The following is a 27,658-nucleotide window of genomic DNA, read 5'->3' as shown; positions in this document are numbered from 1 at the left end:
TTTCAGAAGGGAAAATTCGGCTGGAATAGAAATTTGTGAAGTGTCTGTGTGGAGATAAAGACACAGATACCACCACACAAGAGGAAGCATAGAATGAAAAGAGAGGTGAGCTGGACTTTAGAATGCCAAGAGGGAGTAGAAGAAGAGCCTGCAGAGAAATCTAAGATGTAGCAAGGAGACAGGAAGGTTCAAAGCTGCAGTGTCTCAGGGAACAGGGGTACTGAGAGTTTTAGGAAGGGGTGATCAAGAAATATGAAGACTGAAAATTTGGTCTGAGTTAGTGATGTGGGGGGTCACTAGTGATGTTGGCAACTAAAAGAGAGAAATTGGGATGGTAGCAGATTCAAGGAGGTTGAGGAATGATGAAAGATGAACTAGAGAGAGAAACCATGGTAGCACTTAATAATAGTCTGGCTGTGAGAGAAGAGAGAAGAGCTGGTACCTGAAAAGAAACATAAAATGTAGAAGGTTTTTCACATTGTTTTGTTTTTAATATCTATCTATCTATCTATCTATCTATCATCTATCTTGAGAGAGAGATAGAGTGTGAGTGGGGAAGGGGCAAAGAGGGAAAGAGAGAATCCCAAGGAGGCTCTGTGCTGTAAGCTTACAGCACAGAGCCCAATGAGGGGCTCGAACCCACGAACCATGAGATCGTGACCTGAGCCAAAATCAAGAGTCGGAAGCTTAACTGACTGAGCCACCAAGGTGCCCCTCACCTTGTTTTGTTTTAACAGAAGAGATATAGGTTTAAAATGCAATGGATAATTTAACTTGGTGATCAATTAAAACTGAAGAGAACTGCAGTTTATTGCCTGTAATCCTTTTGTCACCTACAATGCAGCCAATTCTTATTTTAATTAGATAGTAGTTTATTCAGAAGAATAATGCTAACATTAGGGAAGAATTAAATAATCTGCAATTGCATGTTATCAGAAATTTCATATAAGATTCCCCTCACAATACCTATTTTAAAAGGCATTATAGTAATGGTTCATTTCCATTTTAAAAACGGTAGTGCATCTTAATGTACACTTGATCAGATCATGATCACATAAAGCAAACTTTGGCAAACTATGGCCTGTTCGCCAAATCCAGCTGACCACTTGCTTTTGTAAATAAGGTTTTATTGGAATACATACATACACAAAAGGTGATGGAAAGGACTGCATTGAGTGTATTTAGATAAAGAAAGAAGAGATCATTTATAGGGTGAGGTTCTTGAGAAGGTGCAGTGGGATGAAATCCAAAGCATAAGTGGAGGGATTGGCCTCTCGTAGGAAGAAAGTGATGTTCTCTGTTTTCCATAGGAAGAAGGGAGAGTAGGAGGAGTGAAGATAGTATGCAGGTTTGCATATTTAATGGCTACAGGTTGAAGAAGTTTCCATCTAAGCACTCTGGCCTTCTGAGGATGCTGTAAGAAAGATCTTCTTCAGTTGATGGGGGGAGGTAGGGGAGTTTGGAAACTTGAGAAGTCTGAAGGTTTAAGAGTTATTGCAAGCATTATTTATAATAGCCAAAGAGTAGAAACAATCCAAATGCCCGTCAACTGATAAATGGATAACCAAAATATGGTATATCTATACAATGGAATATTATTTGATGATAGAAAGGAATGAGGTACTGATATATGCTACAACATGGATAAACCTTGAACACATTATGCTAATTGAAAGAAACCAGTCACAAAAGGCCACTTATTGTATTATTCCATTTATATAAATGTCCAAAAGAAGCCAACAGAAAGATTAAGTGGTTGTCAGGGGCCGGGGGGGAGGGGGGTATGGGGAGTAACTACTAGTGGGAATTTCTTTGCTAATGGGGTTTATTTTGGGGGCACTGAAATATTCTGAAATAAGTGATAAGGTTGAAGAGTTTTGTAAGTATATTAAAAATCACTGAATTGTGTACTTCAAAAATGTGAATTTTATGGTACGTGAATTATATCTGAATAAAGCTGTTTTTTTTTTTAAGACAAGTTATTGCAGAGGGTAGGCTAGTGCACTGTCCAGTTAAAGAAAGTAGGACTGCTAGGTAGCAGGGACATCCATAACACTAATGTAACTTCAGCACTGGGCCACTCATTTTACAGGCTCCCGTGACAGCAGGGAGCTGCTGGGAGAGGTGGAGTGTCCTAGTCAGGAGGCAAAGCCAGGATGCATTCAGGAATCAAATCTGTATAAGGATTCTGGTAAATCATTATAGAGCTCTCAAAAGAAAGGCTTCTGTATCCCCATGGCTCCAGTAATATGTTTGAGATTTATTTTTTCATTCCAAATACATATTCATCCTAATTTTATATTTGTTATTGTATATTCTATTCCTTTAAAAGAACTCCCCAAACCATAAAAGCTACAGGGCCCAGAAAACTAAGATCTGCCCCTGCAGATAGTTGAGGATCTACTTGAGGTCTTTGGACATGAATTTATAGAGATGCCACTTATCCTGTTGGGTGATTCTCTCCAACAGCACTTGGGTGCAGAAGAAAGTAGAGTTGGGCTTATCCAGAGTTGGGTTTTGGGAGTTGGGACCCAACTCATTAAAAATTAAAAATGTGCACCATGAAATTTAAACTGGGTAAGGGAGGAAAGTGGAGAAAGGAGAGGTCTGATGGATCGTGAGAAAGAAAAAAGTGTCAATAGGCTAGAAATAGACTAGAAAAGCTATTAAGATTACATAGAAAGGGGCATCTGTCTAAATGCCCCTTCAAGAAAGATCGTGAAAAGTCAAGTTGGAAGGTATGTGGTTAAAGTAGGATGCTGGAGGCGAATGACAAAGTCCATAGTGGCGATTGTTTGAGGTGATTTGAATCACAGGAAATTATATGATCATTTGCTCTAAGAAAAAGTTTAATCTGCAAGCATCTGGAACCTCACCCAGTCCAATGTCCCTCACACTTGCTTCACTGCTGCCTTCATTCAGGTCCTCAGGAGCTCCCTCTAGCCTGACGACTTGTGCACCTAGCAGTTTCTCTTTTGTGTGGAATACTCTGTTACTTTGCCAAGCTAACTCTACTCAACCTGAAGATCTCAGTTTAAAGTCGCTTCCTCAGGGTAGTCTATCCCTACCTAGCCATTCTCCTGCCTGGGGTAGATTCTCCTTTTATATGCCCAAATCAGTCTCTATTTTTCTTTTACCCCATTTCACACCACACATGACTGTATTGTAGAAGTTATGGGGTTTATTATCTGTAAAATGTTTTTTTCCAGGGTATTGAAGTGCAAGAGTAGGTCTGGCTTTCCTCCCTATTGTGTCCAGTCCTCAAGAACTTGTACATACTAGGATATACCATAAATATTTGTTGTATGAATGAAATTTAAGATACTCATGTATGATAATTTTTTCTAGCATACATTTTAATGTATAAAGATATAAAATGTGATTTAACAGATAATCTAAAAATGGCATACAATGTAAAAATGCAAATTTTCTTTCTAAAATACATGCATGAAGATGTATCTATATTCAACCTTTCCTCAACCCTTATTTGACCTCTAGAAATACAAATCTAAAACAACACAGTTGAACATAGAGAATATACTTAAAGATTTCTTCAAACATTCTTCTCTCATAGAAATGAGATCATTGAATCCCTTATTTGAAATAAAGAAAAGATTATTTGAATTTTGAAAAGCTAAATAGTACAAGATATACTACAATTTTCCATTTAAAGGACTTTGTAACAGGAATGGATAGTGATAAATTTTCTAAAGCCAACAATTAACTACAGAACAGTGAACTAATGCATGTTAATTATAAATACTCTTGACTCTGTGTACAGACACAGTTCCAATGGGCAAAGTGAAAAACCAATTCCATGATTTATTTTCCTTTGGACTTGTGACAAAATCTGTATTCACACACTTTAAAAGAATTACTTTGGTTTATTAGCTGCTGTAAAAATTATAATCACTGGTGTTCTAAAAAGCCCTACAATTTAAGAAAAGCAAGCCCCCTTGCTTGTTCTTTCTCTCTGCCCTCCTCATGGTTATCCCTTTTATTTTTTCATAAAACAAGTCTGATTCTCCCTTCTTCACACTATTTTACAAATCTGTCTAAATGCCCCTTCAAGGAAGACTTCCCTCTCATCCCATCTGAGTCCACCCCAGTATTCTTTCACATTACTGATTTGTTTCACATTACTGATTTGTTTCCCTCAGGGCACAACATTTATCACCATCTGTATGCCGACCCTTTGTTTAGGATCCTATGCCACCACAGGAATGCCACCTCCCTGAATGCAGGAATCTTTATCACCACCACAGCACCTAATTCTCCACTGCAATTGTACATCTTCAAAAATAGAGGAACTCCAGACTATGAATGTCATGTTAATAAACAAATCCCTGTGTTAACTTATCTCCTAGTATTTTTAGCGCTTTTTATTTGATTATTTATATTCTGAAATTTGTTTCATAAATAAACTGGAAAAGATATTTCTACTACAGGACAATGTTAAGCTCAGGACCAGGTGTCATAATTGTAAAACACACACAAGTAGGCAAATAGAAGTAGGACATCCAGTAAGTGTCCCCGTTCTAGTCCAACATTCCAAGAGTAGATTTTAAACAAAGTCAAGTGGAAGAAACTGGCAACAAACGGAGGGAATGTGAGACTTTAAAATGTCCCATAGACAGAATCAGTCAAATACTCTGGCCACACAAGGCACTCCCACCACTCTGGCAGGCCTGCTCTCGGGACCAGCCCACGCCAGCCCGGGTGGGTACCCCTTTGTCCACCCGGCCAGGCTAGTCGCCATGGAACGCTCCCCCTGGCCCTCTCCCTCCTCTTCTCGCCCTTAAGTCTCCCGGGCCGGGATCCGCGGGGTCGCGGTCTCCCTCCAGGCTGCTTTGATTTGCAGGCTGTCAAGTGGAGAAAACCCGCCCCCCCCCCCAACTCCCGATCTTCTGTTCCGTACAAACTCTGAACTGACATTCGACAGAGCCAACATGGCAAACCACAAACTGACGCTCGAACGTTCCTCGCTCCTCCCAGGGCCCGAGCCCCGGCGGCGCCGGCCTCGCCAAGGCCTCGGCCGCCCTCCCAGACTAGGTGCCTGCTGGGGGCTCTGGCCGCAGCCGCAGCCGGGTGGCCGAGGACCCCGCTCCAGCTTCCTGAACTACAGATCCCAGGGTGCCTCTCGGACTCCCGCTCCCTACCTCTCTCGCTCCCTCCCTCCCTCCGTCCGCTCCCTCCGCCCCCGGCCCTTGTTGTTTTGGCTGGAAGCGCTCGGCGGAGTTTCAGAGAAAGTCTGGGCTGTAACCGGAGCCGGCCCGAACGTGGGAAGGGGAGGAGGAAAGGAAGAGGGAACGGGGAGGCCGGGAGAGGGAGGGATCGGGACCGGGGGACGGGCCGTTCTGAACCTGCCGCGCGCCCCGCGGTGGGGGAGGCGGCGCGGGAGGAGCGTGAGGGGACGGGACAGTGGGGTCCGTCCCCGGAGCCGAGCAGCCGAGTACCTCGTTCCTCCGCCGCTCCCCGCCCTCTCCGGCGGTGGCGAGAACAGACCCACCCTCCGGCGGGACCTGCGCCCTGCCCTGCGCCCGCCGCCCAGCGACGCCCCGCGCTTCGCCGCCACCCGGGCGGCTCCTTGCGTGGCCCAGGACCTGCCCTGCGCCCGCACGAAACCCTCGCGGCTTCCCTGTTTTCCTCTGTGCGCCCCCCGCGCCGCGGGGAAGTGACCCACCCTCTCCAGAGGAGCGGGAAAGAGAGGATCTCGCCGGGCGCATCGAAGCCGAGACGGGCGAGCCAGAGTGGGCGCCACGCGGGGGCATTGTGTGTGTGTGTGTGTGTGTGTGTGTGTGTGTGTGTGTGTGTATGTGCGCGCGTGCAACGTAGTGTCTGTTTCGGAAAGAGCTCTGGGGAGGTCCTGTTCCTAGGGGGCGGAGCGCAGGGGACCGAGGCTCAGCTCTGTGTCGGGGCACAGTGCCGCTGAGCCTGAGCGCTGCTGAGGCGGCCGGCGGGACGGCGCGCGTGGCGGCTAGGCGGGCGCACTAAAAGGAGGCCGGGGCGCCCTCGGCTCGGCGGCGACCCCTGCCCGGAGGTGTCGGCCTTGGCGGCTCTACCCGCTTCTGTTCATATCTGCGGACCCGCGCGGGAGACACTCGGACACTCAGAGCCAGCGCGCTGCGGAGCGTCCTGTCTGCCCCGGCTGCGCCTCGGAAGAGCGAGGTCCTCGCCACCGCGCCGGCGGCAGGCGTCGGCTTTGTCGGGAGCGCGCCCGCCCGCCCCTCAGCTGCCCGGCCGGGAGCCGGAGAGGCGCGCACCATGAGCGGCGGCGAAGTGGTCTGCTCGGGATGGCTCCGCAAGTCCCCCCCGGAGAAGAAGTTGAAACGTTATGTAAGTAGAGCTTCGGCCGCCGCTCGGTGGGCCTCTGCGCCCGCACCCCTGCCCTGGTCGCACGCGGGACTGGTTCTTCAGCTTAGTCCCCCATCTCTTTCCCCTCGGCCCCTTCCTCCGCAGGCTCGTGACCGAGGCTGTACACTCACGCCCTGGCTCCCTCCACTTTGCCGGCTAACTTTCTTCCTCCAGATTCCAGATGGCCTGCTTTGCGGGCCTCATCGGCCCGTGGGAGGCCCCGGGATTTCCACCTAATGCCTGCTGCGTGTTTTTATTATTCCTTGTAGCAGAGGTTAAGGGGAAGAGCATTCTCCTTTCTTTATATCTGCATTTAATCACAATGGGGCTGCTGTATCCTGAATTTCCCGCAATCGGAAAACCGCTGAGGTTTTAGAGCTCAGCAGCCCTCTGGTGCGCTCTCAGTCATACCCCTCGAGGTGCATTGCGTGCGGGAGGCTTGTGGACCTGAAAAGTTGGTGTTAGAAACCAGCATCTCCGATCCCTGCAAAAGAGAAAGAAAAGTTACTACGCGCCCTGCCGTTTGCTTAGCAAGGGTTCGCATTTTCGCGGTTTTGAATCCTGGGGACCGTGGAGTATGGCCGGAGAATCTTGGCAGTTTGCTGCGAGAGGAGGGCACTGGGGGGAGCCTGGCGGCTGGTGTTTGGGCGCGTTGGACGCGCTGTCAAGCCTCGCAGGAGGGGGGACAGCTGCGGCCAGTAGGATTTCTGTGTGTTGCGGTCCTTTTCCAGGCCACCAGGGTTACATAAATGGCATTTGTGTAATTGATACAAGATACTGATTGTGTGTTAAGCTATTTTAGCTGTTAAAAATATTCCTTGAAAGAACCAACCTTACTTTGGTGGAAATCTGTGTCCTCTTCAGGGGTCTGGAATCTTACCCCTTCTCACCCATTGGTTCTTTTGTTGCTGCCCTTTGCAAAGGAAAGAAATGACACGTTCGTCCTGGCGTACGGAGCCAATGTTTTTCTAGTACAGTGTGTTTTCAAAAGCAAAACTTATGCCCCCTTAAATATAAATTCATTGTCAGTGACCAGCACTTCGAATGGAACTTGAATCTTGTTGAAGGATTTTTACACCTGATATTAGAGCCCAAATTAATCCTATTAGTCACTGCTTGGATGGTGGAGTGAAGTGCAATAATTAACTTCAGGGACTCGCTGGAGTTTCTGGTTCACTTTCTGCCAGCCTTTGTTATAGACAAGTAATTCTCATTTAAGGACTTGATGCCACACATCCGAAGAAAGTTCTCCAGAAATCTTGAACCCTTCCAAATCTTGTCTCCTTGTACTTACCACAGTTTGCCTGAATATTCTGGTGAAGATGCTAACTGTATTGCAAAATTTGGGGGGGGGGGTAAGTGTTTTTTTTCAGTTCTTGGTTCTAAAGAGAAGGTTGTGTATGTGTGAGAAGAGGGAGTAGGGAGAGAGGTGTGTTTGAGAGGCATAGGTTAGGCAACATATAGACCTAAGTAGGTTCTAGGAGGAAGCTTAAGGACAGTACCTTTGCCTAAAAAGTAGTGATTATAGAGACTTAAGGCATTCTTTCACACGGTTGGTTTATGGCTCTCTCAAAAGATGCCTAGCACTGGACTAGGCACCAAAAGGTTAGAAAATACAGTAGAGAAGAAGCCCTGCCTTTTGCCCTGCCTTTTGGGCTTGCAATTTAATGTAAAATGACCTAGGACGAAAATCAGCCTAAAAGATTGTCTTAACAAGGACAAAGAAAATGAAAAGTCCAACTTTAAAAAATGTATATTATTTTATTTGATCATTACACCGGTTTTATGAGGTAGGTGTTATCTCAGTTTTATAGATGAGAAAAGTTTCTGTATCCAGAATATGCCATGGATAGGATTTGAACCCAGATCTGCCTGACTGGGCTATATAAAAGGTTAATGACTCATCTAGTTCATTTCAAGTGGAGTGCAGACTAAATCATCTCTAAAGCTCCTTTCTGATTATAGCTTTCTAGGAGTCTATGAATATTAGTTGAGAATGCAAGGAAGAGGCGAGCTGGGGATCAGATGTGCAATGCTAAAGAAACATAAGACCCTTCAGGCAGTTTTCTGAGTCTTCGGGAAGTGAGACAAGAATATGTGAAAAAGTGAGCCCACAACATAAAGTGGTTTCAGATTGTGTGCCCAAGCTGATTGTTATTTATTTTTTTAAATAGATGTTTTGAGGAACAAGCTCAGTGTAGTCTGAAACCGTGGGAATACTTTAGAGACATAGCAGGATCCCTAAGTTGTGTTTTCAACAGGGGGAAGAATATGCTTTACAGCTGGGGGGAGGTGGGGATTTTCTTGCTTGGCTGAGCACTAGTGTTTTCTTTATACATGGCTATGGCCCAGGAAGACAGCGTGCAGGGTGCTACCAGAATTTAAGAGGTCCCTGAGGATGACCAGAATATTATAAGTTAAAGTGAGGTCGGTCTTAATATTTTAGCTGTCAGTTTGGTTGCCCAGAAGATTTTGACATTTCCAGATTTTTGATCTTTTGGCTTTGGTATTCAGTTCGGATTGTTTTTGCTAAACTAGCTTTGACCCTCAAAGACATTCATATGTATATGCATTTCCTATGCTTGTTTTCTTTTCATGTAAAATCTTTATGAAAATAAAGGGTAAAAGGAAACATTGTTGACCATCCAGTACGCAAAATGTTGCTTGATAATGGTTTTTAATGAATGAATTTGCTGTGAAAAGATACCTTGGATGAGTGGTACTGTAATTGTTAAACAAGACATCAGGGAGTTTGAGCATTGATTCTGTTGGGGAACTTTTGGCCCACGGAATTTTGACAGTTGTCTTGCTGTTTACAGTTTTTATAGGGTATTCAAACATTGATTTAGATGATCCTTAAGGGCTTTTATGTGGCAAAAATTGTTTTAGTTTCATCATTAAAGTCATCTCATGTTATGGCCCCGTTGCATTCCCTATACAACTCCATTTTATGTTTACTGTTTCATAGTCAACTACACAGCATTGTTGTCTTTGCACACTAGTGTGTTCATCTGATATGAAGGCTTTTCTTGAATTTCCTAAAGAGAGTAAAAGTGACGTAAAAGAGGAATACTGGAGTAGTGAGTAGTTCCTCTAGCCTTTTCATCTCGTTTTACTTTTTTCTGTATTTATTTGCAAAAGAGTAAGAACCTTTGTATGTGTTTCATTTCATCCTCTGTGAATTTTTTGAAGTCTACTTAAAGCGGAGGTGAAAGTGTTCATGCTTTCTTGCAATTTTGCTACTACCGTGTTTTGGTTTTTGTCCTGTGTTGTATATTAAACAGCTGCTTTTTTACTTTAAGGACCTGAATGGAATCATTTACAGATCACCGTTACTAGGGTTACAGAGAACAAGTAAACTCTTGGTAGTATGCACTAAACAGTGATGCTCAGATTTTTTAAAAGAGATCTTTAAAGACAAATCGGATGGTTGAAATAATGGTAGGATTTTCATCAGGACTTGAAATTTCAGCTGAGAGAAAATGTAAGTCTGAAAACAAAGGATTGATTCAAGCCAGCTGGCTATCACCATATCTCTGTAGGGGGAGCTTCCCTATGGCCTGCCTCAAGTCTGGACACTGAGTTTGCACTCCTCCATGGCCCAGCTGTCAGCATTGGGCAGGTATGCAATCTCAGCAGGAGAACCTACTTCTGAGGCTAGACCAAAGTGGCCTATTAGCTGCCAGCCAGCCTGGGAGTAAGACCTTGGCCAGTTCTTGGGTGTGTAATCTGTACCCAGCTTGGGCTCCACTCTTCCACTGTCACTTAATAGGATGGTTCTTGTCTAGAACATGCCCCTGGTTTTGGAAATGGGCCTAGAAACAGAAATAGCCTTTTCCTCCGGGTGGGCATCTGACATGTTAGTTACATGGAGGAGAGGGGCACAGACAGGCAGGCTGTCCTATTTAAGGACAGCCCAGGATCTGTGCTAAGCATTGTCTCTGCTCAATATTGTTGCTACAGCAAATGGGACTGTGATGTCTGGAAGCTCTTCTTGCACTTTTTTTTTTTCTTTTTCTTTTCTTTTTTTTTTTTTTTTTTGCAATTACCAGTAACAATCAGGGGATTCTGAAGCTTTTGCTTGTAGTGACTGAAGGAACATAATTATTCTGTTGAAGGAATTTTTTTTTCTGGAAAACTTCACTTTAGTAAACATTACACTCAAATTCTTAATGTTTTCTTTTTACTTTTTCTAGTGTGGCAGGAACACTGTTTCTATTAACAAAGATCATCAACTACCAATTACATTAAGCCTTTATGATAGGTAATAATAGTTCATTCTTTGATTGTGCCTGGACTTAATGATGAGTACAAAATTCTCCATGTAAAACTTGCTGGATTCCTAAGTCTGATTGTTGTCTTTTGGGATTCAAAATAACCATTAGGAAGTTCTATCAGTTTGGAGGGTGGTTTTAGAGTTCTGTGTTAAAAATTGGTTTTTAAATTTTTTAAAAAGATCATCTTTGGACAAAATACAGTAATACGACAAGAGTTACACTTGGATAATCTGGTTGCCAGCTGACTTGGTTATTTCTGTGTGTTTTGTCATTGAGTCTGCTTTAAAAATAAGAAAGATATAAAATGACAAAGCACTTTTTATGACTAAATAAAATTCCATATTTTGTAGTCAACATAAATATGTAGATACGTCTTGATAATTTGCAGATTGAGGAAGTTTAAGAGGTGATAGATTCAGAACAGTAAGTGTCATTACTCCTAATTTTCTTACAGAAGCTAACACGGGAGAAAGGACAATACAGCAGGTGGACTACTGCTTTATTTTTTTAGGAGTTTGGGGTAAATTGTGCTGCTGTGGAAGGAACTCTGGACTGAGTGTCAGGACCCAGGATTCGACTTGACTTTGCCATTATCCACCTGATACCTTGACCATTCTGACCCTCAGTTTCCTCGTCTGTAAAATGGAGAAATGTTGTAAAAATTTAGATTTTAAACTCTTGCGGCTTAACATTCCTTAGATATTTGCTTGGAAATGAGAGGCAGAGTGGGGAGCTTCTCAGTAGGCCTCTGTTTTTGGGAAATAAATTTTAATTTCTTGTTCATCTTAAACAGTTTAGTGGATTTATTAGGAACTGCTTAAGCAGAGTTCTTTAGGGACCCTCCAGCATTTGCTTTAACAGAACACAGGCTCACTGAACACAGGCCTGCTGCATCCTGCTGTGTGTGGGTGCCTCAGTTGTGACTCTAGCACCCAGAGCAGTGCCTGGCTCAGAATAGAAGAGCAACAAGTACCTGTTGACTGAATAAACAGGTATTTCTGGAGCTTTTGTAATGTGTCTTGTGTGGAATACAATGGACGGAAAGGCCCACTCCCTGCCCTCAAGGAGTTTCTAATCTATTTGTGAAGACAAGCTGTAAATGCACCTACATTTAAATCATTTTCCAAGACATATGTTATAAGGCCATATATGATTACTTGCCAGATGAATGATTCAGATAATAATTGCTTAAGAGTTCAGACTGGGAGGGAATGGAAGGGGGCTGCCAGGGAAGATTTCACAGATGAATTTTTAGGCTCTGTTCTTGGAAGAACAGAGGTACTTACTGTTGGCAAAAATAGCAAATCCTAAGGGAAGCCTGGCTTTAAAGGAGGAACGAAGACTTTGTGTTGATTTTAGACCTCCTAGTTAAGGGACGGCTTTCCGAACACCTCAGTTTCAAGCATGGAGTTTGGATGTCAGCTGTAACATCTAGTTTGAGAAGTTTCTGTTTCTGCCATGACCTAATGCTTCTGATGGGATCCTGACCGCAAGTGAATTTTATGTGTCAGACAAGAAACAAACAAAACAACTCCTTTGGTCACCTGAGCTTATTCAAATTCAAGGGCTGTGTGTTATTTAAGATTTCTTTATGTCTGTTTTGAGCTAAATAATTCATTCTGGCAAGCATTTAGTTTACAACAGAGAGGGAGCATGTTCTGGTGGGAGGGAGAATAAAAGAGCCTTTGATTCGTTTGCTCCTGAGTTCCAGCAGGAGGGCCAGCGCTGCCTTGGGCTAGTGTCTTATTTTGGACTTTGGAAGCCATCTTAGCCCAGCTGTGTGAGTGCCAGCTAGTGTTGGAGGAAAGAGAAGAACACCACTGGGTCTCATTAAACCCCCTCTGACTGTTGATGGAAGAGGTTCTCTCATTTCGCATTCCTCAAATTAACATGGTGGCTAATTTCCACCAACTTAGAGCTTCATCAGAATTTGCCATTTGAACTTTGGCTTGAAAGTCACAACGTTTCTGTGTGACTCCTTTTATCTCTGTGTGTGGATTTGAGTACAGGAAACTTATCAAGTCACAGGTCTTTTTTTTCCTCCCTCTTTGGCTACAAGCACAAATGAAATTAGCATTCTTTTCTTCTTTAGATTACTCCTGGGGAAAAGTGGTTCTTTGTACCGTGGATTTCCACATCCATTAAATAAGTAGCCTCTTCAGTTGCCAACTAGATGGCTGGAGTCTTACTGAATAGTAGGTGGCAGTTCAGGCCTGTGGAATTACTGGGAAAAGTCACTTTAGGAACTGGGCGTTTTTGACCATTCCAGGCTTGTACGCATGAGCACCTTAATACAAAAATAACTGGACTGGAAAAGAGAGTCTTTTATATCTTAAGCAGTTCTTTTATTCATATGTGCAAAATTCTCCTTAACTAAGGGAAGAATTCTCACTGTTAAATGCATATGAAGTAGAACCCAGCAGCTTTTGACTGTGTGATAGCCTGCTTTGTAAAAAATAGTTAACACGGTGCACCGAAATACATGTTTGGTTGTTATCTCTGTTACATTAGCTCTTGAAGCATTCTGATTACAACTTGTAGCTGCCAAGCCCTGTCCTGCAGTATTTATCTGGAACAAAAATTTTCCATGTGGTTGTTTTTAGCAGAGCTGCTATATGCAAACTGCACATGAAGATGTAAGTTGCAAAGAAATAGAGCTTCCAGAAGAGGAAATGTGAGTTATCTTAAATTTTTTCATTTAATATTCTTTCCTTTATGTGTATTTCAGAAATTTTTATTATCTTTCTAAACTGAGGGTTGTTTTGTTTTTTTTTTTTTAATACTGGAAAGAATGCCAAGTTCACCACGAGTTTTTCTTATGGTGGTGTTTCTTTTTCTTTCTCAGCTTTTTACTTTGAATTCATACTTGGCCTAAAAAATTCCTGTGTATTCAAAAAGAAAAAAAATATATACTAAAAGGAAAAAAAAACAAATGGGTACATTGTTCCATGAATTAAAAACAATATACGAGAGAGTCCAAACATGAGTCCAAACATTTCTTTTCAATGTAAAAATCTTAGGTCATTTTTTTTTTAAAGGAAGAAAAACACTAAACTGTGCTTTAACTATCCTGTTCATTGTTTTTCTTTTCCCTTTTTAATTTTTCTTTGACTCATGTAGTTGAAATTTTTTTGAACATAGTTTTATATGTTCTTTAAGAATGGCACTCATGGAAAAAGAAAACCTCAAAATTCCACTTTACATTTCAAGAGAAAAGTGAGAGGAAGGCATCCATCCTGTGGTCTGAAGAGGGGAAAAAATTGTCCTTTAGCGCCAAGGCTTTGTACATTACTTTCCTGTTGCTTGGTTGAGTTCAATATTTGTTGGTATTGTCCAGAGATATTTAGCTATTATACATGAAATAAGCAAGTAAATATAATATTGATCAAGAGGGTTTGCTTTTGTGAAATGAAGACGTAGGACAGTAGAAGGTTGAGAATTCTGTTGTTGTTGTTTTTATTTTTGTTTTGTTTTTAGTTTATTTTTATTTATTTTTTTAGTAATCTCCAAACCCGTTGTGAGGCTCAAACTCATAACCCCGAGATCAGGAGTTGCATGCTCCACCAACTGAGCCAGCTAGGCGTGCCCCTTTATTTTTGTATTTAATACATCAATTAGCCAGTTGCCATAATATTTTATTTGCTAACTTTTTTTTAAGTGGGAGAAAGGTAAAGGCACTCTTTGTCCTGCGGTTCTCTATCTAACCTCTTGCTCTTTTCCTCTTTGTTTTCACTTCTTTCTCTCTAATATAAGCCCCGCCACCAGTATCAGAGAGTATTTGTGTTAGAATCTTTACACACACATTCTTTTATCTTTTCTCTAAAAGTGGGAAGTTATTTCTGTCCCTGTACCCTGGTAATCAAGACTGGGAATAATAATGTTCAACCCAGCATGCAGATTGTTTTTCTCTCCTGAAATGCAGTTTTTAGTTACTACTGTATTGGGAAATGTGGTCAGGCCACTTTCCGAGTAGCAGATCTCCTCCCTGAGATGACTACCTGATGAAAGAATTAAGTACCTGGTGTGCTTTCTCAACTCCAGTCCATCACACATTCCCTTTAGTGCCTTGGCCAGAGTCAGAGCAGCCAGGATGAAAGTGCTTCTGGTGGAGGGATGACCATTTGATTAGCGGGAGAGGAGTTTTAATCTTGCACTCTTGAAAGAGAAACACTCGGTAAAATGCTCCCTCCAGTGTTTTGAATTCCAGTGGTGTTAGGTAGAACGTGAAGAGGAACGATAACCTCATTCAGTTAAGGAGGTATTATTTGAACCCCCTTCCCTCTGGCAAAGTTATAATTGACCCTGAAGTTGTGTAGGAGTATTAAATTTTACAAGTTCTCCCTGACAGTTTCAGGTTTAAATATTTGAAGTGTTGAGAAAAGGTAAAAGGGAATACTGAACTGGTAAGAATGCAAACTATTTGGGAAGGTAATTTGATCCTAGTGATGCTGTTACATAAAACCAAAGCCTTCTGAGTAATCTTCATTTGGTATATAGGTCATTTATCTCCAAAAAACAGGCTGCAAAATTAAACTGGTGCTGTTGAACAGTATTCCTTTTTTTCTTTTTCTTCACTTAAGTAAATAGTCGAAATAGGAAAAGAAAGCCTAATATATTTAATATATTTTTCTAGATGCTTTTCATAATGACCCACAGTATACACAGTCGAAGGTGTGTACACATGATCTGCTTACAAAGAAAATTATGCCTTCATTTATCATTTTTTAGTGTTTGTGATAGGACATTAATTTCAAGAGGACAAAGATGGCATTTGTTCTGTGTCTAAATGTACAATGTGATCCTTTGCATAATCTCTTGAGCAGCATGACCAAATAATTACAGAATTTTAAACCTAAATTTATAAATCATCTAGTTTGTTGTTTCTCAACCTTTCTAACCTATTTCTCTTTCGTGTATTGTTTGGATGTCCTTTGGCTTTTAATACAAAAGATTTGGATTTCTATGATTACCAGAGCAATAGCTATATTTCATAAATCTCCTTCTTCCCTAGTCAAGAACCCAACCTCTTCATTTTACAGGGAGTGAAAAATTAGCCTTTGGGAGACTAATTGATTTGTCCCAGGTCATACATGCTTACCAACTGTTAAGGCAGAGCCAGATCTCTCACCTCTTGGGTCACATCCTTCAGTCACTGAGGGAATACCCACTATGAACAAGGTACTCTGAAGAATTCAGAGGTGGACCAAGAAGGCACTGTCTTCATTTTTTGGGAGTTTATATGCTACATAGGATGCACTCAGTATTGCTAATTATATTATGATCAGTGATGTTTGAGGCAAGACTCCAGAAGAATCTAGCAGAAGGAGGTAAACTCAGGGACACTTGAAGGCTTAATGAAGGTGGTAAGAGATTTCTTACCACGACCTTAAATGGCGGATTCCATTTTCAAAGATGGAGCTGGAGTGAGACTCTTTTTATTGCTCCTTTTCTAGCCAGACTCTTGAGTAGGTTTTGTACGGTTGACTGCCCCTTCTTCCTCACCTGCCACTCATTTCATAATGGAATAGAGCCTGGGTCCTTTTCCACTGCTCTTACCTAAACAGTTCCCGCTGAGATCCCCAGTGACTCCTGGTTGCCAAATCTAGCAGAACTAGACTTGAACTTTTTAGCTCTTGCTTTTCGTGGACCTTCTGACTACATTGTTGAAGAGATGACCAGTCCCTCTTTCCAAAATCTGTTCTTTCCCATGCCATCCTGATACCAGGCTTGGGTTTCCTTATATGTGCGTGTTCTTCAGTATTCTAGTGCTAGCCCTGGATGGCCCATTCTCCCCTCACATGCTGTTAGTGGTTTGTCATCCAATGTGTGTTTGTGAACCCCTATGAAAATTTGATAAAAGCTCTCAGCTCTCAGTTTCTGCAGAATTCTTACAAACTTACACACAAACATTATCATAGCCTTGAACATTTTCTAACCTTTAAAGCCCATCTCTGGATCTTAAATGGCCCTGAATTATACGTGTGGATGCTTTGTAGGCATTATCTCAATCCGTTTCTCACTCCGCATCTGTGGATCTAACTGCTTAGGTTGAGGACTGCTTAGATCTCCCACAGCAACTGAGACTCAGCATGTCCATGCCAGGTCTTATCATCCTGTCATTAAACCTGGTCCTCTTGTTGTTCCCTCAGTCAGTCACTCCACCAACCCTTGTCTATTGGCTTAAGCCAGAGGTGTTCTGTGTTGTCCTTCCCTCATTTTCCACACCCAGTGACAAATCCTATCAGTTTTACCTCCCAGATCTCTCTTTTTTTAATGTTTGTTTATTTTGAGAGAGAGAGAGAGAGACAGAGAGAGAGACAGGCGTGTGAGTGGGGAAGGGGCAGAGAAGGAGGGAGAGAGAGAGAATTCCAAGCAGGTTCTGTGCTGTCAGCACAGAGACCAACATGGGACTCGATCCCACGATCCATAAGATCATGACCTGAGCCAAGATCAAGAGTTAGATGCCCAACCTACTGAGCCGCTTAGGTGCCTCCACCTGTCAAATATCTCTTGAGTTAATTGACCTCTGCTACCTAAGGTGCCTTTTGCCTTCTCAATTGCTGCAGAAACCAGTGGCCTCTACCTTTCCATTCTTTCACTTCTCCTCCAAACTGGCTCCATTGAGGCAGCCAGAATGGCCTTCTGAAACACCAATCTGAGAATGCTGTTCCCCAGTTTGAAGCTGCTCTGCTGTGTCCCTTTGCCCTTAGAAGTGCCCAAACCTTTTCTCTCAGCTTGCAAGGCCCGTTGTGATGAGGGGCCTGCGTGTGCCCCCCGTAGTATTTGTTGCTGCCTTCTCACTCTTGCCCTTTGCTTCAGCTGTACCGAACTTCCGCGTCCCAGGCCGTGGGACCTGTCTGTGTGGCCTTTGCTCATGCTCTTCTCCGGAAATTCTTGGTCCTCGCCTGTCTGCTTTCACACCAGGCTAAGTTCTGCTTGTTCTCTGCCCCCGAAGCCTCCTCTGAACTTCCACCACCACCGTTCCTCTCACACATAGAGCTGGTGGGCTGTGAATATCTGCTTTATCCTCCTTTGATGCTCTGCTGTTTCCATGGCATGGTGCTTGTGACACCTGATCATACATGCTTGTTTTAATTGTTTACTGCCCTTCAGATGGTGGGACCATATGGTGACTTTTATGAACCCCAGGTAATTTTGCTTTCATGGGCCCCAGTTCCTCTACAAAAAAAAAAAAAAAAAAAAAAGGAATAAAAATTGTACTTTGTATCTGTGTCACTATAAAGATGGATATGTTCCAAGCTGGTATTGTTATTATATTCATTTTTTATTCTGATTTTAAAAGAAATTAATATAAAAACACTTTTTCTGGGCTTCTAAAAAGTTTCATGGGCCCTAGCTCTGTGCTTCCTGTGCCTGATGGGTATGTTGGCTCTGTTACATGGGCATAAATACCTTGGGCCTACTCAGTTATTTTATTGTGTGTCCCTTTTCATAATGGCTTGGATAGCTTATTAAAACAATATTAAGATTTTGTGTTTTAGCCCCTGGTAATAGAAAAATTTATGGAAAAATAGGGTGATATACTCAAAAGGCATATATTTTATATTTATATTTAAAAGCAGAAATTGTAAGGTTTCTTATGATGTCAAAAATATGTTATATGAGCTATTTTACTAATATGAACTTTTCTTCATGCTGTTTCTGCATGGAACAGTGGTTTTTAGTGGGAGTGGGGAGGCGATTTTGCCTCAAGAGGGGACATTTGAGAATGTCTGGAGACATTTTTAGTTGTCACAACTGGGGGTACTACTGGCCACTAGTGAGTAGAGGCAGGGATGCTATTAAACATTCTGCATTGCACAGGACAACCCCAATAATAAAGAATTATCTAGCCCAAAATGTCAGTAGTGCTGAAGTTGAGAAACCCTATGTAGACGAATTCTTCATAAAACCTAGTTTCTACATGTGTTTTATTTAGTTTATTTTCCTATGTCCATTAAAAGCTATACAGTTGACCCCTGAACAGCATGCCTTTGAACCAAGTGGGTCCACTTAGACATGGAATTTTTTCAGTGACTGTATTGGAAGATTTTTGGAGATGTGCAACAATTTGAAAAACACACAAACCATGTGGCCTAGAATACCAAAAAAAAAGAAGAAGAAAAAGGTACTATTGTAAGGATGCAGTATATAATATATATAACATACCAAGTATGTGTCAATCGATGGTTTTATCGGTAAGGCTTTTGGTCAACAGGAGGCTCTCAGTAAAGTTTTGGAGGAGTCAGAAGTTATATGCAAGATTTTCACTAACAACCCCCGGGTTGTTCAAGAGTCAACTGTATTTTAGGTGTAGGATTGTGTTGTAGCACTGGAGCCAAACTTTTTTTTTTTTTTTTTTTTTTACCTCAGTAAGGCTAAGGAGAACAGTCACTGAGATGGCTGAGCTTGTGAACACACCAGAAGCTGCTACCCAGTAACCTTTCACCAGGGTTTATTTGATAGAATTTCTGTCAAATGGTCTGTTGTCATTTAAATCATTACCCAAATACTCTTTTTTGTCCTTGCTAATCCTAGCCAGAATACAACCAATTGTTGTCTGGGTGGGGAGGGGGATGTTGAGTCATTTATTCATGATTTTTATTACCTCTTGGCTTGAATATCCTCATTCATTGTTCATAAGCCGCCCAGCTTGTTTACTTTTTATAAATTACATGTAATCAGTCCTCTTGCAGGTCTGGCTACTGTAATTGGCAGTAGCCACAGAGCTGGGCTGACGAGTCTGCATTTGTGCTGATGTCTCACATTCAGCTTATATTCTACTCTCTGTGCTTTCTTGCCTCTTCCATCTGCTTTTTAAAAGGAAGGTGAAGGGAGAATTGCCACCATGCTCTCTCTTCTCAGATGCTCTGATGGTACTAGTTTATAGTTTAGTCGAGTCCCTGTGTCTTGGGAAGAATCAAGGGTTTGGGACCGTGATCTTCAAGCTTTTGTAGTGTGTTTAACAATCACCTGGCTAACTTTTAACGTGAGGAATCTTGAGCCCTACCCACCTTCTGATATTTAGTAAATTTAGGTAGAAGTCCAGAACACTTTTTAACTCAAGGCCCTGCTGATTCTGATGGAGGTGGTCCCTTAAATTATCCTTCGAGAAATCCTGAGTTGGGCATGGAGGGAAAAAGGGAGAAGAAAGAAAATCCAATAGAAGTAAATACGTATAAAGAGTGGGATAGGAAGGCAAGAACCAAAACTCAGAAAGTAACTTTAGCCTCTCTACTGTAAGGTAAAGGAAATATGCTGCGATTCTGTGTGCGTACTGTTTTCTAGCAGTGATTTAGATCAAACTGTCCCCTAAAGAGGACATATTTAGTGGAAGACAAAAGTGAAAGGGAAATTTTAAAAAGGTTAGCATGTGAGAATACCTGAGACTCTCAAAAGACATTATTAAATCAAGGAAGGTATTATGTAACTATTGATTTAAAAAAGAATGTGCATTCCCGAATCAAGCGTTTATGAATGACTTGAAGACAAAGGAGGGAAGGTGAAGAAGGATTAGTCTTCACCAGAAGTTCTGGTTATTCTGGTTTTTGGATCTGAAAGCATATTATTAAAGTATGGTCCAGATTTCCTAGAATAGTTCTAATTTCAAACACTCTTTCCCATTGTCTTTATTATTCATGTCTTGTTCACCCTAATTTTGGTTAGTTGAAATGTGGTCGATTTATAAAAGAGCACCAAAGCAGTTATACGTGACTAAAGAGGTTCTCTTGTTTTTCAGTGTGTGTGTGTGTGTGTGTGTGTGTGTGTGTGTGTGTGTGTGTGTCTCTGTGTGTGTATATGAGTGTTTAATCTAGACATTCTAATCTAGCTCTTTAAGTTTAAACTTTGATTTTAAAGTCCATTTTAGAGAAAGAGAAGACAAGACAAACAGACAAGACAGACTCTATTTAGAAAACTGGTCAAGAAGTGGACTAGGTGGGAGTGGTTATTTAATCTTAGAGGAATAAAGTAAAACCCTTACTTTATTTCCAGCTGCCTACTGAACTTAATCCATTTCGAGAAAGCTGTCTCTGTTTTTTTGGCATATGAGTTCCTTAGGACAACTTTCTGATTCCATTCAGTTACCTTACAGAAAGCTTGTGACACCCGCCCTACCCCCCACCCACAGTAAAAGGATTTTGGAGAGTTACCTACAAAATGATGGCTATCAGATTTTGTTGTATCATTCTTTTTTTTTTTTAATGTTTATTAATTTTTGACAGAGAGAGAGAGACAGAGACAGAGCATGAATGGGGGAGGGGCAGAGAGAGAGAGAGAGGGAGACACAGAATCTGAAACAGGCTCCAGGCTCTGCTCTGAGCTGTCAGCACAGAGCCCAACGTGGGGCTCAAACTCACGGACAGTGAGATCATGACTGAGCCGAGGTTGGACACTCACCGACTGAGCCACCCAGGTGCTCCTTTGTTAAGTTATTCTTGACCCTGCTCCAACCATCTCTGTGTCAGTATGCGTTTTTCCATGCTAGGAACCCAGGCTGTTGTAAAGCTTTTCACCACTATGGTATCATATTGACTGGCTTTGCTGATCTTTCCTCCCTCCCTTTTACCATCCTTCATGCTGTCTTCCTTCTCCACTTACTTGCTCAGGAATACTTCAGCCTCTTATGTACTCTGTGCATCTGCTTACAAGATCTTCTAGAATCTCCTCCACATCTGCTTTGTAAGTGTCGAGTATCATTACTGTTATTATATGAAGTGTCCACCACACCCTCTCGTTGCACTGTGAGTCCAGGTAAGTTTGGTTAGTAGATCACTTGGCTCCTGAAGTGTGAGTAGAAGGGCTGTTGCTGGATATGGTGGAGACCTAGAGCCAGCTTCTGCCACTTACGCTTGGCAACCAAGAAAGGCTAGACTCCTGGGACCTCTACTCTGTGCAAAGAATTGAAAGCAGGACTCACGACTTGCTCTCTTCATTCCAGGTGACCTTATTTCCTTGCTTTCTTGTACTTTTTAAGCCTTATACTTGGTAAACCTCTTTTGTTATGAGCCTCTTAATATTTCTAGTTATTTTTTCAGATTTTTTCCTATAATTTATTCCAATCCATATGTTCTTTACCATAGTGATAGATGCTTCAGATTTTGTATTTGCTGAAAACAAGGATGAATGCTCTTAGGGAGAACTGTGACATTAAGTAGTCATACAAGTGCAGCATAAAAAAAATATATAGCTTATAAAGTTTCAGTGGGGTATTTTAAATTAAAATTTTCGGGTTTGGGTTTAACTTGGAAAATATATTAGAAAATCTTAGGTAAGCAGATTTGTTGCCCTTTGCATAAGTTACTAGAGGGAAGGGTTTCTTTAATAATTACATATGATTTATTATTAAAGGAAATCTACATAGACGGACTTAAAATTTATAGTATGTTGATACTTTGGTTATTTATGTTTTAAGGTATAGTTTTTAATGCTCACACATATTTAAATGTTTAATATCTCCCTACTAATTTCAGTGATTCTTAAGCAATTCATGATACTCTTTTATGGTAAGTTTCGTACATACTAAATTTTTGAGGAAATTAGTTTTTATTCCTTAGAGAAATAGTACTTGTTGAGAAACCCATGTTTTTACTAAGGTAAATTGGAGCATGAATATTGAAATATTTTTACTCTTTCAAATAAGGTTCTATTCATTCATGTATGTTTTCAAATAGAATCTGTTGTGTTTCTAAACGATATATTTCCAAAGCAGAATACATTTTCGTAGCTTTGAGATTTTTATTGAAAACCTTAGGGAGAAGAAAATGACTCAAGAAAGATAATGGCCAGGTTTTCTTAATGTGATGAAAGGAAAAACACTTTTATTACTCTTCCTATTCCTAATGGGAAAAAATGAGGCCCTAGGCAGTTGAACCTAGGAAATACCCTGAGTCCAAGGCCAGCTGGTTTCGGCAGACAGAGGCGTGAGCACAGGCTTCTGACCCGGTGCCATTCCCAGCCTGCCATATCCCCCTCTGTCTGTAGTAGGTTGGTGTAATTTCTCACATTCAAACACTTAGACATTGTGAGAGCATTTTAGTTGTCCCTGAGAGCAATGGCAATATGGTAAGTTCACCGCAATCTCTCTTTTTAATTTTTATTTTTAATTGTAAAAAATACATACCATAAAAGGTACTGTCGTACCCATTTTTAAGTGCACAGTTCAGTAACGGTGAGTATATTCCCACTGTTGTGCCACCCCAGTGTCTCTTGCCTCTGTCTAATCTGTGTAGCATCAGAAACATCAGAAGGGGCTTCATACCAGCACCATCTGGGGAGGTTGTACACCTCACCTATGTTTACTCCTTCACTGTAGTAGGAAGTTAATTATGTGGGATTTGCTCACCTGAGCCACACAGAAGATCCTACTTGAGTGTACATTTGGAAATCCCATGCCCCTTTCGGCCCCTGAGGAAAAATTCTTTCCTGATCCAGAGTCAGTGTTGAATTTAATCCTGAGCGTATGAGAATGAGTCACCCTGGGGAAGTATGTAATCCCATTTATACCTTCCTTCCAAACTCCCTTTAATTTTTAAACTTAAGGCACTAGATCCTGATTTCCTGCGTAAGGTCTGGTGACTGGAGGACTGATCAGGGACTGGGCAATATTGAGATTGAGATTGTTTGTTTGGAACCAGCACTTTCTGTTCTACTGAAAATGAGTCTCTATGGCCTAAGTTTTAAAATTCAGAGTATGTGTGGAATGTCTGTGTGGATGAAGAAACAAATTAAATGCTTTTTTGGGAGGCAGGAGGAAAGAAGAGTGAAAATTTTAAGGTAGTCAGATTTGGGGGGGGGGGATTTGGGGATTTTTAGGATTTATACAAACCAAAGATGACTGACTAGTTGCTCTGTTATTTCTTTATGTACACAAAAGAAATACTTGATTTCGGGCTAAAGGGATATTGTTGGATAGGTGTATTAACTGATAAAATAACTGAGTTCTGCTTTTCATTTCAGTTACTGTTATCCATACAATGTGTAACCACTACTTGCATTTCTTTATAGAATGAAAAATATTTCACTGGGAAATTATTTTAAAAGAATACTTGTGAAGTACTTTGTAATCTTCAAGGTACTTGGAATGTGGTACTTAAAGAATATAAATCGTTAACCTTTATATTTTTATACCCACAGAGGTATATGGGAGTGGAAGTGACTTGAACCTCACGATATCCATTTTTAAAGACAGCATACATTTGAACAAGCCACTCTCCCTAAATGCTTATTTTAAATTGGCAGTGGGTTAGCCAGCAGTCAGTAATTTCACATAGCAAGTGTTTGGCACGCCTGTTTTAACCTGTACAGGTTCACTTCACACAAAGATAGGAGAGGTGGGGTTGCATGGTGGAAGCACCACGTTAGCCTCATTAACATATTTTGAATAACTGTATTTGAACATTTGCCAGCCAAGCTGGGCTATTTGGATGCCTGCCAAATGAGCAATGGGAATTTCTGAGAGGCCTATAGAGATACGAGCCTGTAAAATGTTTACTTTTTCTTCTTGGAAGGGAAACATTTTAGAAGTTACTATTAAGGATTTTTCCCTTCCCCTTCCCACAGAACAGCTCCCCCCCACCCCCAAATGTTTGTTTATTTTTGATAGAGCCCCTGCATGGAGGAGGGGCAGAGGGAGGGAGACAGAGGATCTGAAGTAGGCTCTGTGCTGACAGCAGAGAGCCTGATGCGGGGCTCGAATTCACAAACTGAGAGATCATGACCTGAGCTGAAGTCAGACACTTAACCTACTGAACCACTCAGGCGCCCTTTTTTTTTTTTTTTTTTTTAATACCGCAGAAATTTGAGATCTTCTCTTCCCACCACCTTTGTGTATTGTTTTTGGAATATGTACTTTAGGATTTGTCTCAGAAATACCTTTGGTAATCTCTCTTGGATTAGATTGAGTTCCTACTCAGCCTGTTTTTGTTCTTTGCAAAATTAGTCCTAAAGCTCTTTCTGTGAGCTGAGCTGGAGAACCTCTTCTGCAGGCTTATCATGTGAACACAGATGGTTGGAACAGGACAGACAGGATAAGCTAGGGCACATGTAGAGTCAACTCCTACCCCGTGGATGCTTGGATGATTAAGATGCCAGCCTGGCTTGGCTCTATAGAGTACAGAAATGGTCTTTACAAGGTTCTGGCTTTGTGGCCTGCAAGTGTGTCCAGAAATATTTTTTTGACCTTGTGTTGACACCTTCTGACTGAAACCACAACTTGGGGCTCTAAAACTAGTTAAGGGAGTAGTCAGCTAAAACCAGGGGTTCTCAGATATTGTGATGTAGCAGATTATAAAGGTAAGAAAATGAGGCAGCACATATCCTTAGTTCTATAGTTCTTATTTTGGGGGCAGGTCAGGGGAGTATCAGAGTACCAGGGAGCTTTTTCAAAAACGATTCACCTTGATTGTTTGTTCCTGTTCACTTATTGCAGTAAAGGGTGGAATGACAATGTAATGAGGGGGCATTTGAATCTACAATCTGTTGAAACCATGGGTGCTTACCACTGTGTGGTAATTTCCATAGTTTAGGCCAGTTTGCAACCTTGTGTCTCTTATTCTTTTGAATGGAAAGATGTAGCCTGGTAACACTAACTCTCACTGCTCCTATGAAAGATTTTAAAATAATATGTTTAATCTACCTTTAATAGGCTTGCCAAAAGAGGGTTTTTTTCCTACTTGGAGCTTTTTTTTTTTCTTTGTCTCGTCAAAGATGGTTCTTAAGACTGACTTTTTAAAATCACACAAATACAGTATATTGAAAACAGGAAAGAAAAATTTGATTATAGCTATTAAAAAAAACCAAACTTTAAAAAATGAGAAGCTGGGGAAGAACTCTGGTACATTGTCAAGTCCTAAATTTTTAAGAAGTATTATAATGAACGTATGTATTTATATTTTATATGCCAATCATGTATGTGTGTGTGTATATATATATATATATATATATATATATATACTTTTAAATATTTAGGCTGAAGTTACCACATTTCAGCTAGTTTTTGTTGAACTTCATTGATTTACTTGTAATTTTGTGAATAGTGTGTGTGATTTCTATATTTACAAAATCACTATCTACTCTTAACCTACTATATAAATATAACTGAGTCTTCATAGTTTTGTTTTTTTTCTGGTTGATTCATAACAGCCCTTTTAAAAGAAAAAATTTATAGGTGAATGTAATCATGAAGCATTGTGATTGATATTAATGAGTACCTTTGATCATCACTTCAGTTATTTATCTTTTTTTTTTTTTTTTTTTTTTTTTTTTTTTCAACGTTTATTTATTTTGGGACAGAGAGAGACAGAGCATGAACGGGGGAGGGGCAGAGAGAGAGGGAGACACAGAATCAGAAACAGGCTCCAGGCTCTGAGCCATCAGCCCAGAGCCCGACGCGGGGCTCGAACTCACGGACCGCGAGATCGTGACCTGGCTGAAGTCGGACGCTTAACCGACTGCGCCACCCAGGCGCCCCAGTTATTTATCTTTTTTATCATAAAATGTTAAATATTGTGTTTGTGGAGTTTCTCTCTTATGTTAGTTTATTGTGTTATGGGAATAGTTATGGAATATTACCAGTTCCATGTTTTGTACATGTTTAACATCTCTGAGGGTGGTAGATATAAAATCTGTTTCTCAAACAAGTACATGCATGAAACAATTTATTCAAGTCCTGTAACAACGCTAGTGAAACTTGAGTTCTGGCACTAGGCCCACATTTAAGCTCATAGGGTGCGTGTGCTTGTGTGCATGTGTGCATGCGTGTGTGAAAAAGATACTAATCATTGATGGTTTCTTTAGAATGTGTTAATATTTTTAGGTCCAAATATGAGTCATTCAGTAGGTATATAAGATTTTAAAAACTGAATGAAATGTAGATACTGACTTTTGTGTCCCTTTTAATTAATTTTAGTGACTCATTAGGTGGTATTTGTGGGGATACATATAATAATTTCTTCATTGGTTTTTGCATTCTCCACATTTTAGTTACAAAGTGCTGGGAATGAAATGTGAATGAAGAGGCTACCTTCAGGTATAGTGAGGTTTAGCTCATTTAACCATTGCTCTGTCTTACCCTCCTGTTAGGTGCTCCCTAGCTCCCTGGCATATTTACATATTATATAATCCAGACTGGTTTGTCCTGTTTGGTAGGTTTGTTATAAACTGCAGGGCTAAGTAAATGGGTGATAACATTTTAAATGGCATTAGAAGTTAAACAGTACTTGAGGAGTGATGTAGCAGAGGGCCCCAGCTGTCAGGTGCTCTGGGGTCTGCCTTCTTTCAGGCCATTTCCGTTTTCTTGTGGGTAACAGTAAATAAACACGAAACTGTAGTAATGCCTGGCCAGAGGACCACTCCATTTTACAGATGACATCCCACATGCATTTCTGATACTGAAAATGTCTGATTCTGAAAGTAGGTATTAACTGTGTCCATTAATTACTTGTATACATAGGCAGAAACCACCAAATCGAACTGGTAGAACCATTTTCATCTGGCTTTGCCCAGTATGAAAACAGTGAAGGAGGAAGGTAACTAGATGGGTTTTGTTCCCCTCCTCCCTCCGTGTATAATGAGAGAACATTTCCACATGCTTTGTGGTGAGCATTTCTTATGGCTGCACACTACTGGGTTAAGCCAACATATGGAGCTTAACTTATCCCCAGTTTATGGGGCTATTGGTTTTTTTAAAGCATCCTCTGACCTTACTTGTTTAACTTTGTGAAAGGTATTCATCTCATGCGAGTGCTCTAAACCCTCTGTAGGGCTGTGTCCCCTTGAGCAATGAGTACGTCCTTCTCATGTTCACTCATCAGGTCCCCAGCTGGAAACTGGGATCTCCTGGTGGGTGTGGAAGTCTTTCCTGGAATGCCCCTCCCCTCCATACAGGGCTGCTTTGAGGTTTGCATGGTACCTAGTGCCTCAGGGTGTTTGTTAAACTTACAGTGGGTGGTGGTGGTGACAACCCTGCCCTGCCATGCTGCACGCTCCAGTCACTCTACTCTCTCACCTGTTTCAATCTCAGGGGTTCT

The 27,658-nt window shown here is 41.3% G+C and overlaps 1 protein-coding gene across 4 annotated transcripts in view; it reads left to right on the top strand.

The window, feature by feature from the left end:
* The first annotated feature begins 5,388 nt into the window (after positions 1-5,388).
* Positions 5,389-27,658, top strand: part of GAB1 (GRB2 associated binding protein 1) — a 123,718-nt gene continuing 101,448 nt past the window's right edge. For 2 of the 4 annotated variants that reach the window (XM_030313006.1, XM_030313007.1), the window contains exon 1: positions 5,390-6,336. In XM_030313006.1, coding sequence (XP_030168866.1) covers positions 6,265-6,336 — 72 coding nt within the window. In that variant the 5' untranslated portion in view covers positions 5,390-6,264. Of the gene's footprint in view, positions 6,337-27,658 lie in introns of all 4 variants that reach the window. The other 2 variants (XM_030313005.1, XM_030313008.1) reach the window with 2 other exon arrangements.

This window comes from Lynx canadensis, chromosome B1 (genome assembly GCF_007474595.2).
Source record: "Lynx canadensis isolate LIC74 chromosome B1, mLynCan4.pri.v2, whole genome shotgun sequence".
Taxonomy (NCBI): Eukaryota; Metazoa; Chordata; class Mammalia; order Carnivora; family Felidae; genus Lynx; species Lynx canadensis.
The sequence above is the reverse complement of the archived record's forward strand: the minus strand, read 5'-3'. Positions and strand labels throughout refer to the sequence as shown.